This window comes from Leguminivora glycinivorella, chromosome 4 (assembly GCF_023078275.1).
Source record: "Leguminivora glycinivorella isolate SPB_JAAS2020 chromosome 4, LegGlyc_1.1, whole genome shotgun sequence".
NCBI lineage: Eukaryota > Metazoa > Arthropoda > Insecta > Lepidoptera > Tortricidae > Leguminivora > Leguminivora glycinivorella.
Genome location: NC_062974.1, coordinates 16,970,336 through 16,986,963, shown reverse-complemented (window position 1 = coordinate 16,986,963; position 16,628 = coordinate 16,970,336). Strand labels below are relative to the sequence as shown.

The 16,628-nt window shown below is 39.9% G+C and overlaps 1 protein-coding gene across 1 annotated transcript in view; it reads left to right on the top strand.

Moving 5' to 3' along the window:
• Nucleotides 1-15,358, top strand: part of LOC125225542 (integrator complex subunit 6) — a 29,684-nt gene extending 14,326 nt beyond the window's left edge. The window contains 13 exon segments of the mRNA XM_048129302.1: nucleotides 342-562; nucleotides 1,093-1,275; nucleotides 1,422-1,574; nucleotides 2,359-2,589; nucleotides 2,974-3,168; nucleotides 3,553-3,762; nucleotides 5,275-5,475; nucleotides 5,698-5,784; nucleotides 5,786-6,022; nucleotides 6,833-6,998; nucleotides 9,861-10,036; nucleotides 12,623-12,746; nucleotides 13,702-15,358. Of these exon segments, the coding sequence (XP_047985259.1) occupies nucleotides 342-562; nucleotides 1,093-1,275; nucleotides 1,422-1,574; nucleotides 2,359-2,589; nucleotides 2,974-3,168; nucleotides 3,553-3,762; nucleotides 5,275-5,475; nucleotides 5,698-5,784; nucleotides 5,786-6,022; nucleotides 6,833-6,998; nucleotides 9,861-10,036; nucleotides 12,623-12,746; nucleotides 13,702-13,931 (2,414 nt within the window). The 3' untranslated portion in view covers nucleotides 13,932-15,358.
• The last annotated feature ends 1,270 nt before the right edge of the window (nucleotides 15,359-16,628 follow it).

The following is a 16,628-nucleotide window of genomic DNA, read 5'->3' as shown; positions in this document are numbered from 1 at the left end:
TCATAACACGAAAATCACGTCGAGAAAGCTCCATTGTTGCGGAAAATTCCCGCCAAAATTATTTAGAAAAAAAATAATTAAAAAAGGAATCCTAAGAATTTCCAAGTGTTCCATTTTTAAATTTATAAGCAGATAACCTACCTTTACATTGGTGTATAACTGGCCAGTATCAATCAAATGACCATGGAGTATCTAACTTCTTTTGGCATGACCCTTGTAATGTCACACCAGAACCCTTTATGAGGTAAAGGCCTCTTCCAGTTGTAGCCATTTGTTGCGGTCTTGAGCCACCCAGGTCCAGTTCATTAAATAAATCCATTAAATTAAATTAATTGTTACAGGTCGCTCCTACTGCATAACGTCACATCGAATGTTGATGCAATGCATCGACAGCTTAGTCCAAAAGGTCCAAAGCGGGGTGGTGATCAATTTCGAGAAGATCGGGCCCGATCCCCCACCCATCGACGGGGGGACGGTCAAAGATGGGACGGAACCGGCGGAACCTGAGGTGTCCCATGGGGAACAGGAGAAGGAGATTGAAGCGGATAATGAGAGGAATGGGGTAAGTTATAATTTATATTTATTTAGCTAACGACCAAGTCACTTCTGGATACGGAACCCTGCCGGCCTATCCAAAGTGACTTTCGTTGATTTATTTTCGATGAAACTAAAAAGCAATAGTTTTTTTTTTCTTGATTCTGATGCATAAACGATTATTTTATTTGTAAGGGAGAAAATTACAGAAAATAGCATAGTATTGATACATTTTTGTTTTGAAAGTGTGTAGTATGGTATTTGGTTTATTACTTCTATAAATGTTTATTTTATAATTTATATATTATATTCAACTTGTAACTTAATATTGGCGTCGTTATTATAGAAACATTAACATGATTTAATTTTATGAAGTTACTAATTTTCTGGTGTTAAATACTTGTTAGCTCTTATCTAAGCAAAATAAAAATAATTTGTATATACAATTAGGCATGACAGAAACAGGACAGAACTCTTAATCCAATGAGAGGTCTTATTCTACTGATCAAATGATACGTGAAAATCGCTAAATGTCCACAATTACGAATTACGTTTCAGCGATGGAACGGCGGGCCGTACCAAAGCAGCATGACCACCAACCAAGGTCCAAGCGCGCCGCAGGCGTGGCATTCCTGCCGCCGCCTAATCTACGTGCCGCGGACCGTCTCGCAGAAGGGCTTTGCTGTCGGCTTCTGGCCGATCCCAGAGTCTTTCAGGCCCGATCCTAACGCGCCTACTTTGGTAAGCAGAGTTTAGACAGACACAGGAGGGCTCTCACTCCAGGCCTCCGAAATTTGCCACAGACCCTAAACACAGGACAACATTGTGACACACACTAAAGAGAAGGAACTGACTATGACTCTACAGCGTGATTTGTACGTTTTCAGCCGCCGCGCTCCGCGCACCCCGCGGTGAAGTTTACGTGCTCGAGCCAGGAGCCGATGGTGATCGACAACCTGCCCTTCGACAAGTACGAGCTCGAGCCCAGCCCGCTCACGCAGTTCATTCTCGCTAGGAAGCAGCCCACCACTTGCTGGCAGGTCAGTAACCTTCTATATTTGTGGCAACCTTAGGCACTGGTCAAGCTGTGAGCTATCGGCTATAAAAACGAACAAAAGCACTCCCGTGTAAATAAAAGAAACACGGCGATGATTATAGTTACTCGCCCAGCGGTGATCTATCAAAATCGCCGCGTCTCTTTTATTTGCACGGAAGTGCTTAATATTATCTTTTGTTCGTTTTTATAGCCGATAGCTCATAGCCTTACTCGCTCGCGGTGGGACCAATGCCTTACATTTTTATTTTCGTTTTGTTGACGTTATCATGAGGTTATTGTAACGGAGTTCACATATTGTTGACTCATTTAGGTTATAAACTACGCCTAATAACGTCCCAAGCTTTAAACAGGGTACCCAGGTATTATTGAATGTCTAACTAACGACCTAAGGCAGTCCAGAAAATGTACTTAAAGGTTTAGTAGGTAAAAGCTTTGTGGTTCTTTGGCATAATCATCAGAAAAGGAACCTTACTTCATATATCTTTGTTTGTAAAGATTTAGATGACATGTGGTATGTTAACTATTTTAGAATCAGCATTTTAGTCAAACTATTTTTGAGAGTTTATCACTCTGTTTTATCAGTGGATTTACTAATTCATAGCGCTTTTAAAGTCGTCTTATATATGTCGTAATATTGTCTAGTTTAAAGTAAGAGTAGTTATTATATTTACATTTTGCTTTTCTATTTACTTCATCAATTACATTATAATACTTCAGTAATTATTCTACAATGTGCATTTTACTAACGTTTATGTAACAAATTTCAGGTGTTCGTAGCAAACAGTGGTTGCAAGAACTCCGAAGTGACCCACCCGTTTGGCTACCTGAAGGCGTCAACGAATCTCACGTGTGTGAATTTGTTTGTGCTCCCATATAACTACCCGGTGCTGCTGCCGCTGCTTGATGATCTGTTTAAGGTGCATCGGTGTAAGCCCACCCCGGAGTGGAAGTTGGCTTTCCAGCAGTATCTAGATAGGATGCCTTCGTATTATGTCACGGTAAGTTGTTTCTGTTTTGTAATAAAAGGTGGTCGTCATGCGTCTTAACCCATTAGTACATAAACCCACTTTTTGAAGCCCTCCATTTTGATAATGCTGTTATTGCTATTTGATAATGTTGTAGAGCGGTAAAAAATACTATGGGCGCAATAAATGTAGTCATGTGAATTTTTCACTATTAAGTTAGTAAATAAAAGATGAGGCTAATAATTAATAATGCTATCATCTCTTAATCTTGTTTATTTTTATTACCCGTTTAAATAAAACTAGTTTTTCACTAGTGTTTTGCTTTTCAAACCCGCGTAAAATTTCAATTTTAATATTACTGTTCCTAAAAATATAATCAAAATGATTTTTTTTTCATACATTCGTTTTATGTTTCAGCCACTACGAAGAGCGTTGGCGAAGATGGGTGCATCGGCGCCGCTGGTCCAAAGTCTCATCCCTGACACGCAGGATAACTCTCTTAGCTTCTCCGTACTGAATTACCTCAAAAGACTGAAAAACCAAGCTAAAATTGAATTTGAGAAGCTGTGTGCGGATGTCATTAATAAGGCTTCTTCGAATAATAGTCAAAAGGTAAGTTTTGTTTTCAAATAATTTATTAAAAGCTATTTACTTTAGAATCCCTTTGTCAACATAAATCGATCAGTCTGACTCTTAATTTAGAAAGAGACTGCCCGGCACTGCACTGTAAAAGAAAAAGCAAAGGGATAAGTTCGCCTTTGTACTGTTCTTTACTGTAATTACTGTGTTTTTGTTATTAATTGTACAATAAAGAGTTTACTACTACTACTATTCTAATGCATACAACAATGAGCCCAGTAACGGTCAGTTAGCAAGTTGCAACATACTATGTCACTGTTAAAACATTAAAAAGAAGTTTCATAATGGTCAAGTGTGGATGGTGTAAGGAACCCTAAATCTTTAACGGTAACAATACATAATGCTTGATATTTACAGGTGGCCGAAAGCGTTCGCGTGATGCCGCGATCCCCGCTCAAGAAGGACCTGACGACGCATCCCTGCCTCCAAGACAAATTCTCGGCCCTCCGCGACCAGCTCAATGAATTCGGGGGCTTTGTGGTTGGCCTATCGCGTGGCCGGAACAAGAATCAGGCGCACACCTATAGAAACCCCTTCGATATACCGCGGAGGGATCTATTGGATCAGGTATGTACAATACAAGGGTATAATGAGGTATATGAGCCTCCAGAAACAGTTCTCGGCACTACGCAATCGGCAGAACGAATTCTGGCATTTCGCAGTAGGCCTATCGCGTGGATGGAACAAGCATCAGGCGCACCGCACACCTATAGAAACCCGTTCGATATACAACGGAGGGATCTGTTGGATCAGGTATGTACATTAACAAAGGGTCTAATGAGCTACATATAAGTCTCCAAACGTTCTCGGCGCTACGCGAGCAGCTCAACTGGTGTTCAATGAGTTCTCCGGTTTCGTAGTAGGCCTATCGCGTTGACGGAACAAAACTCATAGAAACCCTCTCGATATACAGTGGAGCGGAGCTTGATCTGTTGGATGTCCATATTCTTAGAAAAAATTAATTTATCCTCATAGAACATAATTTGTATTTTTAGTAGACACACTACTATTTTAAAAATAAACTGAAATAAATGTCATATACAAAGAAAAAGTGACCAAGGCCTCCAAGTGTTCAAAGCTAGTACTTGGAGGCCTTGGTCACTTTTTCTTTGTATGTGACATTTATTTCAGTTATGTTCATATTGTCCATTTACGTGGCGTCTGAAATTAAGCGTCGCAAGAACAAATCAAATAAGAAATTTCTTGGTGTTTTGCGACTTGCTCAATAAGTACGGCGGCTTCGTTTTAGGCCTACGTCAGAACTCTGATATATCAGGGTCAGTCGAATTATTAAGGCTCAACAAAAATAAAAGGCTAAATTGGGAACTCCTTCAATGTTTATTCTGTTGCTTCAAATAGAATGGGCAAGGGTTTTTGTCTATTGTTATGATTACATGTTCTTCACTTCATAGTAAGGTGGTCATAAAAACGATTGTACATAATACGCTACTTAAAATATTACACTACTTGCTCGGTAGATAAACGTGTGCGCAAGTGACATTTGAGTGCGTGCGCTATCGATCCATCCTGCTTTCGTAAACATGTCGCCAAGGCCATCATTCTGATCAACCGACCTTTTTGTTTTAAGCATTAAATTGTAATGTACTTGAAATGTATTGACCGAGCGATAGCCAAGGTCTTCATTTCACATTGGTCAAAAATGGTTCTTCTATTTTCGGATGTTCTTTACAGGCGGAGCCAAGAATTATTTCCGTTAAAAGTTGTGTGGGCTAGGTTTAGTTTACACCTCAAGTAATATTCGAATAAAAAGTCTATACAATTTATTTCACATCTTACACAGATAATACATACACAAAATGAGTGTGCAGTGACGTTGAAAGGTCTGGTTCTTGTTCTGGTCCTTATTCAGATAAGTTCACAAAGAGCAGGCAGCCTCGCGAGGCATTATCCTTCACCTGTTTCAGCCGAGGTAGATTGCTCGCTCGACAAAGACGCGCGTGCTGCCTCAGCCGAGCCATATCTACATTGGCTGTTGGCTTCGTGACGCTGCTCGCCCTATGTGGACCTGACTTATGACCCGTTACACTTCCAACCCACTACAGTACATTATACTTACAGGTGGTCCGGATGCGCGCCAACTTCCTGCAGCCATCGCTGGCGCACACGCGGCTGGTAGACGAAGACAGTTTACATTCAATGCCGGTCGCTCAGATGGGGAACTACCAGGAGTATCTCAAGCGGATGACGCCTCAACTCAGGGAGATCGAAACGCAGCCCGTGCGACAACATATGTTCGGAAATCCATTCAAGATAGACAAGGTATGTGATTCTTCATTGACACATTTTATCTGAACCTGAATCTTTCTATGTCATAGAAATATGATTCATAGGTCTGTATGCCTGCCTACATATAATTCGAATATGATATCGGAAGCGATGTCTTTTGAGGACTATATAAATAAATTTTTTTCCGAATATTCTTGTTTTTTTTTTAATGCGTCTCGTTTGACGAGTGTTTAACTTGTACATACGTCGTTGCAGCGCATGATGGTGGACGAGGCGGACATCGACGGGCTGGGCGGCGTGCGCGGCGGCGGCGGCGGCGGGGGCGGCGCGGGCAAGCGCGCGCGCCGAGCCCCCGCGCGCCGCGCCGCCCAAGCGCAAGGCCGGCCCGCTCCCCGCGCACTTCACCGCGCGCCGCCCCTCCGACTGCCTCTCCCCGTGTCCCTCGCCGTGCCCCTCCCCGCCCCCGGCCCCCGCGCCCACGCCGCCCGCCTCCCCCGCGCCCGCACCCGAGCCGGTGCGGCGGCCCGCCTCGCCGCTGGCGCCCGTGCCCGCCGACCTGCCCTCCGGACGTCCGCCTGAGGTATGACAATACACACATATACCAGCTAGTGATATAAAAATTCCCTTAATCATAAAACGAGATGTGGGGCGATATCTTCACGCGACAAATACCCAATATAAACGTGCCGTTGCCTCGACTGGGGAACGTTTAAATTATAAACTGAAATAGATATCATACACGAAAGAAAAAACGGCAAGGCCCACTAGTGGCCGAGCCGGGAATCGAACCCGAGTCTTCAGCTTACGCGGCTTAGCCGGGTCTGCAGCTTAGCCGCGTAAGCTGAAGACCCAGGTTCGATTCCCGGCTCGGCCACCAGTGGGCCTTGCCGTTTTTTCTTTCGTGTATGATATCTATTTCAGTTTATAATTTATATATAGTAGTGTGACTACTTGAAAAAAGAACAAATAAAAAAAGAACAAATCAAAAAATATTCAATAAAAATAATTTGATTTGTTCCCTAGTTGTAACGTTTAAATTGTCCATTTGTCGGACGAAGTAATTATCTTGCGACGCTACTGGCTAAATGTGTAACATACATTTTTATACACTAACATACCTCACTGTGTAAGGTATTACCTGTCTATTCAAAAGCGAATTTTCTGTAACTAAGAGGATATTTTTCATATCGATTCATATAAAATATGTATGTATGAATTTAAAAATGTAACTCAAAATTGTAACCCTCACGGCCCGAAAATTGAACGCACAAAATCCTCAGCATGCTCTAAGCCGTTTATAATTAGTCAATTTACCGCATGCAATCAGCGCGCTGCCTTATTATACTGTAAAATGCGTATATCTAATTAAAATTCCCGCTTCTACTCGCAGGAGCCTCCTCACCTGGAGCCGGGAGGGCCGGGCGCGCCGGTGGCGCCCAGCGAGCCGCCGCTGGCGCCCGCGCCGCAGCCCGCGCCCGCGCCCGCCGTCGCCGCGCCCGCGGTGCCCGTGGCGCCGCCCAACCTGCCGCCTGTCGTCAAACCCTTCCTCAACGGAGGTGAGCACTTTATGCAACTTTATTACCTACAACACACTTCAGTGTGATTAGATGCTGATTGTGAACAATCAGCGGCGACTAATATACTGTGTCAACCGAAACGACTGACACATCGTAAGATACCTTCGTTATCACAAGAATAAAGTTGTGTTGCCTGTTATTCGATACTAACTGTACCGGTTTGATAGATATACTCCCTAAGGTCTGTATAATTGTCATACCAAAGGAAGGAAAGTAAATATAAGAAACTAAGGAATTAAGAAAGTTAGTTGTAAGTTGCTAATTAATATGCCGCGCACGTACCATCGACGATACTGTTAGCTGTACATTTGTAATCCTTATTTTTTCCTTATTACAAAGACATAGTCTACCGATGGTTAGCTAAGAGTGTTGTTGTTAGTATCTACGTACGAGCGTCGTGTACAGTCGCCATCAGATATATCGGACCGGCCAAGGTGATCATAAATATCCACACGCCTCTATTAACAAGGCGATTACTTAAGGCATGTTCAGATATTTTTGCGCGTCCCTGCCGCTCTGATGTATCAGATGTACGTAACCACCGGCACGTATCAAGAAATTCACATTTAGTTAAACACAGGGTGTCCACTTTCTGGAAAGTCAGGGAAAAGTCAGGGAAGCTCATAGTGGTCATGGAAAGTCAGGGAAAGTCAGGGAAATGATTTGGAGGTCAGGGAAAAATTTGGCACCAAGAAAAAAAATCTAAAAGTATTGAAATAATAATATGATTTCTTGGGTTGGCCACATCCATGACAGCAAAGATGGATTCCCGGTAGTAATTTTAAGGCAACTTAGAATTGTCTCTTTAGACTTTTTATGACAAGTATAGTACCTGGCCTCCATCCCAGTGATTGCTAATGATCCCTCATCTTCATGCTCTAGCTGTCCTTAATTTAGCCGGAATAGACGGCCCAAAATCGTAGATGCTGAAAAATCCAGGTTTTTTTCTTTACATTGCGTGCCCCACCCACATATTCCGAAATGGCGAGGGGGGGTCGGGAATAAATTCAGTTATTGTGATTTAGATGAACTGGAAAGTTGCACCACAATATCACCATGTACAACATTCATAAGGTAGGTGCTTTTGCTAGGGCGACGTGAAAACGACAAAGACAAAGTTACGTCGCTGTCCAAATTCTAAGTATCTGTCCGACAATCCAAAGCGGAGTTCCTCATAAAGCCAATGGCGCAATACGTCACATAGAGGTGCAATTTTATTGATAAAATGAGTCAAAGGAGCATAGGAGCGTTACGATGAGAGTACTTCAAAGCACTTGGAAATGCAATTTCACGCTCGCTTCGCTCGCGTTTGCTATTTCGACTTAGGTCATGTATTTTAGTTACTTAGTCAATACTTCGCGCTCACTACGCTCGGAATCTCGTTTTCATTTCAAGCCTGCTTTCCTGACTCTGCTCTGATAGACTAGGTACTCCATTTTGTTTGCTATGTTATGTACATAATAACTACTATCAGCCCCGGGACGTATAAAAGGGGAAAAAATTTCGCGCTCGCTGCGCTCGCGATATTTTTTTCTGTCGTGGTGTATCCATCCAAACTATCCAAAGGCGCCGAAACTCAAACTCGCTCTGGTATAGCCTAAAGTAAATGGCGATAACTACCAACTACAGATTTCGTTACTGTTAGTTTTATAAAACCAGAAATTAAAGTTTAATAGCTAACATAAAGGTAAAAAAACCGTAGGTACAAAAGTATGAACTGCCTTGCAAATTTTAATATTTCGTACTTACAAATCAAACATATCCTAGAAAAAAATTGGCTGTGATAGACGGACAGACAGACGCACGAGTGATCCTATAAGGCTTCCGTTTGTCCTTTTTGAGGTACGGAACCCTAAAAAAACAGCTTTTTTTTCAGGTTTTTTTTCAAGACTAAAAAAAAACGTTTTTTGCAACCCTAAGCAAAAGTGGTAAAATGTCATCAAAGAATGAAAATTTGGTCAGGGAAATTTTCTTAAATGGTCATGGAAAGTCAGGGAAAAGTCAGGGATTTTTTTTTGGGTTTAGTAGTGGACACCCTGTAAACAGGATGACTCTTTATTTGACAGCATTTTTAAAATCAACTCGTGACCTCATTTGTGCGACTTCACATTTGCATATTTATGAATTTATAAATGACGGTTCAACGTTTCGTATGACCTGTCTGATCTTTGTGTGAGATTTGAGAAGTACATTTTTAATGCATGTTTGCTTCGGTTAGTTAACCTTGCTAATTATTATACATTAAAAACCGGTATTTAAGAGTCATTATGATCGAAGCCGCTAACTACAAGTTATTTATCTATCTTTGAATATGCTGTACAACTGATAAAATTAATTTCATCTTCTATCCTGTACATACGTACAGATTAATAATTATCTAGCAAAAAATACCTTTGACCGCTAAAGATATCAACAAACGCGCGTGGCTATGGTTTAATAATTCAACATGCAATGCGGAAGGTAAACGATGACGCACGTGTGATGTACGCCTATAGTGTGCGGCGTTAAAGAATCAAACATAGTAGAATTTACAACTAATCAAATTATTTTATTGAAAAGGCGCCTAGCTTTATCAGAGATAACGTACACTAGAGAAATATCGTCGGGTACCACGGCGGGCGGGTGGTCTAGTGGTAATGACGTTAGCTGCGTAAGCTGAAGACCCGGGTTCGATTCCCAGCTCGGCCACCAGTGGCCCTTGTCGTTTTTTCTTTCGTGTATGATATCTATTTCAATTTATTGTAGAATTTATGTTTTAAAACGATCCTTAGCTAAGTAACTGGAACTAGACTAACATGTGTATTTAAAAAGTAAAACATTGACTGTATAATGTATCCACAGATGCATACACAACGATGGGCGGCAAGCTACCGCGCTCGCCATCGCCCGAGGCGCCACCCGTGGTCGCACCAGCGCCCTTACACGACTCTCAGGAGCTGCAGATCAACGCCATCATACAGGGCATCGCTTCCGGCACCGATACGCTGGCTCGACCTAGGAAACGGCCGAAACGGAAGGTAAGGGATCCACCAATATAGGATTGATAAGAATATGACACCCCGCGAAGTTATTACCACGCGTAACAACTCGGTCCGTGTAACGGGCCTCGGGAAAGGATAGTAGCAAGCTGATGTGCTCACCTGAGGCGGCACCCGTGGTCGCACCAGCGTCCTTACACGACTCTCAGGAGCTGCAGATCAACGCCATCATACAGGGCATCGCTTCTGGCACTGACACGCTGGCTCGACCTAGGAAACGGCCGAAACGGAAGGTAAGCATCCATTAATATAGGATTCATAAAGATTATGACACCCCGCGAAGTTATAGCCACGCGTAACAACTCGGTCTGTGTAACGGGCCTCGGGAAAGGATAGTAGCAAGCTGATGTGCTCACCTGAGGCGGCACCCGTGGTCGCACCAGCGCCTTTACACGACTCTCAGGAGCTGGAGATCAACGCCATCATACCGGGCATCGCTTCTGGCACTGACACGCTGGCCCGACCGAGGAAACAGTCGAAACGGAAGTTAAGAATCATCCAATACAGGATCTACACGGAAGATACCTCGCGAGGATGTTGCCGCGCGAAACAAATCGGTCCGTGTATTGACGTGCCTCTGCTAAGGACATTGATAGGAATCCACCGCCATTAGGAGTAACACGGTACGAAATACCCCGCGAAACAATTTCCCTACATGCAACTCGGACCGTCAAGCCGCGTTCTAGGCAATATTTTCCTCGATTTACTGTTAATTTGTCACACCACGTCTGCTCGAGTACAGTCTGCAGCCTTCTTGTGTCTTGTTATTTAGACTGAAGATTCCTCAGTTTTATGACTTATTTAATTATGACTTAGCATTTTTTTTTTCATAATTGTTTGCATCTTGAAATATTATAATTATGCTATTTACTAAAATTCGCATTATAACATTAAATAAAAGTTTTAAAAGTGTAACTTTTGAACAAATTATCTCATTGAAATAGGATAATGCAATGTGCTAATGGGATTTGCGCTAAAGCGCTTTATTGAATCAATGCAAAGAATTCAAGGATATCTGGAAACAACCGTTAGTCCTATAGTTAATACCAAGAACCACCAACACCATGAAAGCAAAAAAAGTGCGATTTAATTCTTATTCTGTATAAATTATGCTGTAGCAAAGTTTCGTCTCACTTATATCGTAAATACGTTAAAATTAGGGAATGCAATCTCGTTCTCGCGAGATCTCTTTTGTACGAGATCTCGGTCATTTTTAGCGAGATTGATCTCGGCCGAAAAATCGACGAGATCTCGCGAGATCAACGAGATTGAACTCAAGCATAAAACGTCTTATTCGAAGCTCGCGAAATGACTAGACATATTTCGTTCGCAAGTTATAAGTGATTTATATGAACTATATCATTTAACTGAACTCGTCAACTCTTATTTCTCTCAATAATTTACCTATCTCAGTTCGGAATGACGAATGACAGATTGAGATTGTTTCGAAATAATTCAAAGGGTGTCAGCCAGGGCTATTTGCGTGATTCGCCTTTATGGTATTACACTTACGGCTGTGTGTATCTGTGTATATATAACCATCTATTTTACGAATTTTCGTGCACAGAGTTTTGTTGGATGTCGAGAGAGCAGAAGCCTACAACAACCTTACTACGGCTATCGTTTGTTAGGCAACCAATAACAATTTCTATTTTACACTCAAAAATCTAATTATTGTATTAAATATTTTTTTATTCCTTTTTTAATAGTCACACTAATGTAATATGTTATTATTATATTTTTGACGACCGGTCTGGCCTAGCCCAGCGGATAGTGACCCTGATTGCTACGCCGCGGATCGGATCGCGGATCCGAGAGGATTTGAATCCCGGTAAGGGCATTTATTTGTGTGATGAACACCGATATTTGTTCCTGAGTCATGAATGTTCTCTATGTATCTAAGTACTTGTATATTATGTATGCCATTGTCTGAGTACCCACAACACAAGCTTTCTTGAGCTTACCGTGGGACTGGGCCCGTGGGCTTAATTGAGGACAGCTAATATTTTTATGTGGGTCTATTTAATGATGGTAGGGATAACCTTGACTTTTGAATTTTTATCCTTTCATCAATAAAGGCATACGTTGCGGAATTTTTAAGTAGTCTCTACTGTGTACTGTTCGCGGTTGGCATGGCAATGAATTTGAATTTGGCACGCTTCTACTCATTCGTGAATAATTTTATTTTATTTTCTTACATGATAATCTATACTGCAAAGTTTTATAAAAAGTTTGTATAGATTAATATAATAAGTTTGTGAGTTGTGAGGTACATAATTTATGTTAAACAATGTAATTAATACATAAAAAAAATAGTCAAGATTAATATTTGTTTCATAATAGCAATCTTTCTTATTATTGTTATCCTTATTCATTGCTATATTGTGATTATTTACAAGAATAAACCCACAAACCGGCCAATCTCGCGAGATCTCGAAATTGGCGAGATCTCGCGAGATTGGTTTCATGAATTCCCGAGATCTCGCTTGGGCCCCAATCTCGTCGAGATTGCATTCCCTAGTTAAAATATTGACTTCTATCTATTTTTCTTTGTTTGTTTTTTAGGTGGAAAAACCATCCCCGCCACCAGCGCCTGCTCAACCGACTCGAAAAGAGCTCGCAGACATCAGGAAACACAACCTCACTGTCAGATCAGAAGTGTATCGAGCCGTGCGTCGGCCTGGTAGAGGTTAGTATACCAGCATTAATTTTTACTTGCTCACTTCGAGTACGTCACTTGAGGAGTGTCCTTTCAAAAGGGCTTATTTCCACTTTGATCTTTTTTTGGGAAATCGAGAAAAACATAATTCCACAGTATTGATTTTGAAATTAATATTTAATTTGCAAAATTGTAATATTGTAAGTTGACGTTAATGCTATGATTACATCAAACGTAACATGTGTACCTAAATAAATATTTAATTACCATATGTTTTTGAGAATTAAGCACTTTTGATGCGAACTTTTGGAAATTAAGCCCTTTTATTGTGGCCTTGTAGCGTAAATGTTATTATTTTAAAATAGTTTTATTTTATTTTTGGATTTTGTATTAACGTTAGTTGATATGAATGTGGTTGTAATACATACATTGGTTTATCCACATAAATAATCATTACACATTTTTCAAAATGTGTTTTAAACTTTGATTATATCTTTTTTTTTAAAGATCAATGCGAGACTTTTTAAACTTTTATCTCAAAACAACGCGTAATTTTCTATACTAAGAAAAACTGCATTCATAGTTTAAAAAAATAGAAAAAATGGAAATAAGCCCTTTTGAAAAGACACTCCTCACTTGTCTCACTGAGAACAAACTCTACAATATGCTTCGGGTGAGCGATTGCCATTTCGTCTATGCAGGTTGAGTTATTCTCCAGAAATGACCCGCAATCGTCCGAACATTTACGCTATCATTTCTTTATCACTTTGATCCGGTAGTGCCATGCCTGGCAAAGGTCCCGCTCGACCTAATTGTAGTTAGGTAAGGACGTTTTCTACGTGTGATACGACGTTGAATCCCGACATTTCTCACTCTTATCTTGTACCCAGTTTAAGACCCTTTTTTTCTGAAATTCCTATGATATTTTTAGATATGGATAAATTAAGCTACTTTTCTTATTCTAATACGTGTTACTTTGTTTCAGATTTCGCGAAGTTGTTTGAACAATTAAAACAATTGAAAGGCAGTGTTGACGTTAAAAAAGAACTAATACGTGGAGTGATAAACGAATCGTTAAGGTTCAAAAGAAAGGCTTTAGCGAAACTATTGGAAGACTTTTTAGCTGGCCTAGAGAAGAACGGTAACAGTGCTTCGCTAAACATGAAAAGATTAACCAATTCCGTGTATAGTAACTCTACTAACAACTACAGCTAGTGTTACGTGAAATTGACGGACGTACGGGACTTGGAAACAAGCCGTAATAAAAAAGGCGCAATAAAGTGGGTACTTTAATACCAGTTATCGCTCAAGAGATTTCTATCGACATCGGATGCCTGGTTATCGGTTATGTCGTCGTATACCGCAAATATTTTGCCTTAACACTTTATAGTGATATAAGCAACAGAACAAAACGCTTACACAGTGAGAAGTAATGTAATGTGATACATGCAATAATATTTACTTAAAATGTGTTCTTGTTTAATATCCTAAGGTACCATACTTAATATTTTAAGCGTTCTGTGGTCGTCAATATGTACCATTCTGAATGTTCTAAGGGTGTATCCTGCGACCTACTTGTACAGTTTATTTTGATATAAATGGAATCTTTAAATTTCGTACATCCACGTGCGTAATTATATTGCTATCCCTCGCACAATAGCGATAACTTATTGAGTATTGGGAATCCTTTCGGTGCGGTTTTTGTTCGTTTTCCCTACAAAGTGGTAAAACTCTGGAATCTGCTAAGAACTACGCCCTATAAAGACGTTGCCAGTGAATGCGTTGAAAGCTGGTATCATGGACGGGAAAGCTTTATAGTTACGCGCATGAAATAAAGATAGGAACCCAAAACTTTGTACGAAATTTCTCGTATTCTCGTGCTAAGCTTATCGTCTTGACAAAAAAAAATACGCGAATCTTGTTATGGGGCACACTAAAATTTATTAGTTTTAATATTAGGTCGTAGAATACATTCCTTAGATTGAGATGTCCATTGGTGCAGTACCTAGACAAGACCTCTAGTACTCCTTTACCAATTTATTTTAATGGTATCAGTGTTTGAACCATAGTTGGGTCCCTACGACGACGTTTCCGCCTTCTACCAATAATATCACTAATTTATACACTAAGTAACTCTCAGTACATTGGAAGACGTGCCTTGTCTTCCTAATCTCAACAGTAATTGTATTACCACTTAAGCATGATGTCCAAAGCATTTATTTTATCTGCATTGAACTTCATTTTAAATGTGTCAGTCTGAGTTTTGATCAAATTGAACTCATTTTATTGTCATTTTGTGTTCACAATAATAGTTGTATTGAGAAAAGCAATATGTAAGTTTAAGATAATGATTCATTTGTGGAATCATTTGAAATAAATTGCAATAAGTACTTAAATTGTTAATGAATTTCCACCTTTAACTTGAAACTTCTATACATTTAATGAAATCATCTTTTATTGTGAATTTTAAAGCATAAAATGACATTAAAATAGTGTTCAGAGATTTGTAAAAATATTGTATATAATAAATATAATGTATTATACCAATGATAATGTCTGTGTAGGATGCTTCAATGCATTGGTCAATTGTAAAGTGTATATATCTTTTTTAAATAAATTATAATCCTTATTGGATTTTTACATTACGAGTTTTTATTAGTACACCATATACCTATTTGTCGTGACATTATCACAAGCGTTTGTGCCTCAAAATATGCCTCAATAACTTGTTTGGAAATTTTAGCTCTTACTACTGTGGTAATAGAAAAAGCGTTTCAGGATATTTTTTTTAATGGCAGGGCAGGTAAAGTTATGCAGATGACGAAGAGAATAGAATTGGTTTCAGAAATCGAAATAAGCTATTATATTTGCATAGGTACCTAATTATTTGTGTAATGTAAAGTACCTACCTCTATCGAGCATACTTTCTCCGTAATGCATAATACGATATTCAGGTGTTCACCTGAATGTTCAACAGACCGACTATCACTAAATCACAACGTTCATATATCCACCGGTCTACATAAATATATACCTAATTCTAATATGGCGACTACTGCAACCTCCACATTTCATTATTAGGCGCGTTCTATGGCGTCTGTTATTTACTGCGCAGAGAGATTTATTTACGTTTTGTATCCATTCCAGTATCTAAATGACGTGCTTTATCGCGCTTGTCCGGTTAATGTGGTTTTTACTGCCCGCTGTTACCAATGCGGGTTTTAAGTGATACGCCTATAAGAAAATTACGAAACAAAAATTAATATATATTTAACGCTTAACGAACCCACATGATATAACGGTTTGATTGTAACTAGGTAAATAACTGAATTCATGAATAGCAATATATTTAAAAATATTTTAAGCGGGTTACTCACGTGTTAAGTCGATATAGCGTTCGACATGTTTCGATCCATTTTCGAGGATCTTTCTCAAGAGTAGCGACCCCGACTTTACATGTCGAGAGCGCGACGCATACCACGTACACGTGACACACGTGAGTAACCCGCTTAAAATATTTTTAAATATGTTTGAGTCTCACGGGAGTTTTATAGTTATAATTTTTAAGAAAAAAAAACCGCCGCCTTTGGGGTTCTGGTGAAAGCTACTTGCGAATGTTGGATTATGTAGAAATCTGTAGGTATTCTTAAAACTCCTTTTAATACTTTAATTATTTGATGGCAACACAAATGAATATACGTATACCGTTAAGGTTTGAGGAGTTTCCTCAACAATTCCTCATGAATCCGATTATAAGAAATCTAAGCTTGACAAAATTTTACTTGAAAACTCAATATTCTTAACAAACATAACTAAATAAATGTCACTGTTCTGAACTTAAATACATGCTATTCTTATAAAAATACCAAAGTAACTACAAGTGTGCCGTTCAGATTTGAGGAGTTCCGTTCT